General features: G+C 56.1%; 1 protein-coding gene across 1 annotated transcript in view; it reads left to right on the top strand.

The window, feature by feature from the left end:
* Positions 1-2,848: 2,848 nt before the first annotated feature.
* Positions 2,849-4,089, top strand: part of PLEKHA2 (pleckstrin homology domain containing, family A (phosphoinositide binding specific) member 2) — an 8,840-nt gene continuing 7,599 nt past the window's right edge. Inside the window, exons 1-2 of the mRNA XM_009071111.1 lie at positions 2,849-2,989; positions 3,406-3,462. Coding sequence (XP_009069359.1) covers positions 2,849-2,989; positions 3,406-3,462 — 198 coding nt within the window. The remainder of the gene's footprint in view (positions 2,990-3,405; positions 3,463-4,089) is intronic.

The raw sequence follows: 4,089 nt of genomic DNA, 5'->3' as shown, positions 1-4,089 counted from the left end.
GGGCACCATCCCCGCTGAGTCGGTGGAGTTGGCGGGGATCAGGGGTCTGCAGCTATTCGGTGTGTTCTCCGACTCTTTGTGGCCAGATGAAGAGCTGCTCCCCGGCTGCTCACAACAGGTTAATCATTTCATTAAGGCAAATGTCTGGAATTAGAAGGAGCGAGTTGCTGGGCTCTGCCTACTCCGTCTGTCTCGTGGGTCGGGGCAGACGTTGCAGGGTGAGCTCTGGGAGCTCCTTCGCAAGAGCAGGTAAGAGGAAGTTGTGCTGCAGCCACCGCAGCTCCTGCGTGGGGCACTGGGCATCGCAGCTTCCAGCCCTCCTGAAATGGGGGGTCGTCCTGCACCCCAGTGGGCACCAGGACAGCTCGTGCAGACGGGTGTGAGGGAGGAGGAGGAGGGCAGCTGTGGCTGCTCGCAGGTGCAGTAGGTGCTGTGGAATGAGCTACCTAGGTGTGATGCCTTTGGCAGTGCAGCTGCGAAGCTCCAAATGTCGGGTCCCCTGTTGCCTGGGGTTTTCCTGCTGCAGAGTGTCCCCGGGTCGCTCCCGTGGCTGTAGCTGTGCCGGGAGCAGGACAGAGCAGGGCTCAGGCCGCGGTGACAGAGCAGTGGAGCGCTGGTGTCCTGGGTGCTTCCCGGAAAGTCTGGCTGTGTGTGGCTGCACACGAGGTCTCTGAGCCACCCGGGGCTGCAGAGGGGACTTGGGTGCACGGACAGTGCCCTGCACCTCCTGCCTCTCCCTGGGAAGCACTTCTCTGTGTCTCAGGACTAGGACAGGAGGACAGCTTTTGCTGTAAGCCTTCTATAGCCCGATTGCTCTTGTCATCTCATTCACTGTGAAAAAGGTTGTCTGTTCTGGTGGGAAAACTGGTAACACCGAAAAAGCTGGGAATTCAGTTACTTTAGAGGTAGGGAAGAGTTCTGGAAGTCTCTAATGTGCCTCACGAGGAAATGGGATACATTCCTAATCAGGATTCTGCAGTCAGCTCCTGAGGGCTGGATTCGGTGTGATGTGAAAGGGCAAATCATTGTTGGATGGCAGATCAGCCTCTGTGAACGGACATGATCCATGCATTGTAGCTCCCAGTGCTGGTGTGGTGTCCATCATGCTTTCATACAGGATTTCCTTGGAAGCTGAAGCTCCTCCTTGCTGTGAGGCCTTCAGGGGCTCATCCACACTTTTAAATTATTCTGATTTTCTGCTTGGTTCTCACATAGAAATATTTATTATTTATGACTTGGAATTTACAAAGTATTGTATAAATAGTCAATGTCAGTGCAAATTGAGCATTTTCTGGCCCTCACGGAGTTTCTGAGCAGGGGGACCCACATGCTGGTGAAGCTGGAGATGCTACTTTTATCCTTTTCCTATGGAAAGGTGCTGTTCTCAGTGGCTCCAAGGAGGCAGACCATTTGTGTCTTATGGGTAGTGGGATTTGAGGGGACAGGAGCCCAGCTGGATGGGGGCAGAGTGTGGGGCAATCCCAATCTCCTCTGCCCAGAGGTTTGTGCACATACAAGTGCTTGAAGGTCAGTGTGCATGGAAGAGCTGAGCTGGTTTGTGGGTTCCCAGATAAGTCTGTGGTAATGCAGGATGGTAGCAGGGGGACATAGGGGCTCCCAGAAGGTGTCCTATGGGGCTGGGGGCTCGTCCTTGCACTGCCTGTGGCACACTCTGCCCTTCCTTACCCCACTCCTGAGCAGAAGTCTCCGGACTTTAATTAGCAGCAGAAGGAAGAGAGAGTTTATGAGGCTCAGTCTGAATGTGTTGGTATGGCTGAAGGCACCTGGGACTCAGCTTTCCGCGTGCTTCCCCACCACAAAAATAACTCCACAAAAAAGCAGTGAGATGTGAAGTGGCCACATAAACCCTTGCACCGGGGCACACGCGTCGGTCTAAACCACCCTCTCCCCCTGGTTCCCCTCTGAGCTGAGCCCCGATACCCATCTCTGAACTGCCGGCGATAAACTGAGATCCTGACGGCAGGTTGGCTTGTTTTCTGTGTCCTCTACCTTTGCAGCTGCACCACAGCTCTTGCACAACCCTTGCCTCCCTGGGCCTCACTCCACTGCAGCTCAAAAATAGTATTTCCTCCTTTTCTGCATGAGATCTTTTATTTGTGCAGCTCTGCTTCTGGCACCTGCGTGATCACCCCTCTTCTGTCAGACAAACCACACCAGGTTCACTCACATCCTCTGGGTAACGGCTGCCCCATCCCTGCCCTCCACCCTGTGTCGGGGGGACGTGTCCGGCCCACTCGTGGCTCTCGGTGCTGCTTCCTCTCCACACACGGAGCTGGAAGTGACAGTGTTCGCCGTGCAGCTGAGGGGGCTCAGAGGAGACCGCCTGGCTCGCCCTGACTTGGGTCGCTCTGTGCCTGTGGCAGACCTGGTGACACAGCATGGCCCCACATCACTGGGTCATTGTTTTCCCTGCTGACTCGGCATCCTGGCTGCGCAAATTTTCTGCTGGAGTTGCAGATTGTTTCCCATTTCCTGGGAGTGTGCTCAGGCTCTCTCTAGTGTGCAGTCTGCTTCGGGATTATTTTTTGCCACGGTTCCCAGGAATCTGGTGTCTCACGTCAGATCCTTTGTGGCTACTTTGTCCTCTCTTGTGGGGGTTGGTGGCTCTTGGAGCTGGGGGTGATGGGTTGGTAGGTTGTCCTTTCCCTCTGGTGAGCTTGGATGTGGCTGGGTGACTGCACTGGCATCCCAGTGTGTCTGGCTCCAATGGGTTGGGGTGGCTGTGTGTGCAGGAACATCTCTCTGGGGATCTGGGGCTGTGGGAGCAGAGCACCCACCTCTTCCTGCCTGTCCCTGCTCTGCAGGGTGATGCCAGAAGGAGCCCGGCATGCCGTACCTGGATCGACAGAACCGTATCTGCGGCTTCCTGGACATTGAAGAAAATGAGACCTGCGGCAAGTTTCTGCGGAGGTATTTTATCCTGGACACCCAGGCCAACCATCTCCTGTGGTACATGGACAACCCACAGGTAGGTTCCCATGCTGGACACGTCCGTGGAATTTGTCAGTGAGTCCACAGGCACATCCTGGTGTCCCTGGTGGAGGTGTCTCCTCCGGGTCCCTGAAGGACACTGCCTGGTGTGTTGGTTGTCTGTCAGGGTCTCACACGGCTGAGTGTGGCTACGACCAGGCTCCAGCCCCTCTGTGACCTCTGTGGTTTCCAGCATTGTCCCAAGGCAGGGGTGGCACTGGGGTGCAGCACAGCTGGCCTGGTCCCATTGCTGGGGAGGTCTGGGCTGAACCAGGTGCACAGAGAGGGAAGTGGCCAAGGCCAGTGTGACTGTGGCTGCTGCTGCATGACCCCAAGGACAAGAACGCCAGCCTGGCTCGCCCCTGTGCCTTCTCTCTGTCATTTACCTCCCATTGCTCACTCTGTGTGTTGCAGAATCTGGCCATTGGAGCAGGTGCTGTCGGATCTCTGCAGCTGACCTATATCTCCAAGGTAATGTCAGGGTGGGGCGGAGGGAAGGTGAATGTTCTGTCTTTCCTTTATCCATGCAGTGTTCCCAGGAGAGGTGATGGCTTGCCCTGGCAGCACCTGAGGCCAGGTCCTGGTCCTGCCTGAGCCCATGACAACCTCCCTGGGATGGAGCCTGGATGGGACTGCAGGAAGCAGGGAGTGTCCCCACAGCATGGGGATCTCAGCACTGGGACCATGTTCACCTTCCCATGTGGACCAGCACAGGATAGGATGCAAGGTCAGGGTGCAAGAGGAAGAGGAACTGCTGTGCCATGAGGAAGGACATGGGATGGCCAGGACTGAGCAGAGACAGGAGCTTGGTGTCAGTGTGAGCTGGACACAGAGCTGGCAATTGGCTCAGTGGTGCACCAGGAGCTCAAAAGGGCAGCACCCTGAAGAATGAGACCTTCTGGAAACTCACTTTTGTGTGTCTTAACACACAGGTGTTACCTGAGAAGACAGGAATAGTGCAGGAAGTGCCAACTGTTGCACATGGAGCTGTGAGTGCAGAGAGTGGAGCTGCCACCCACAAGTGGCCCCTTGGCTGCTGAGAGGGGACTGTGGGGCTCGTGGCTGCCACGCTGGGCTCAGCTCAGCTTTATCCTGGAG

Source organism: Acanthisitta chloris, unplaced genomic scaffold (genome assembly GCF_000695815.1).
Source record: "Acanthisitta chloris isolate BGI_N310 unplaced genomic scaffold, ASM69581v1 scaffold35013, whole genome shotgun sequence".
In the NCBI taxonomy this organism is placed as follows: Eukaryota; Metazoa; Chordata; class Aves; order Passeriformes; family Acanthisittidae; genus Acanthisitta; species Acanthisitta chloris.
This window is presented reverse-complemented; position numbering and strand designations above follow the sequence as displayed.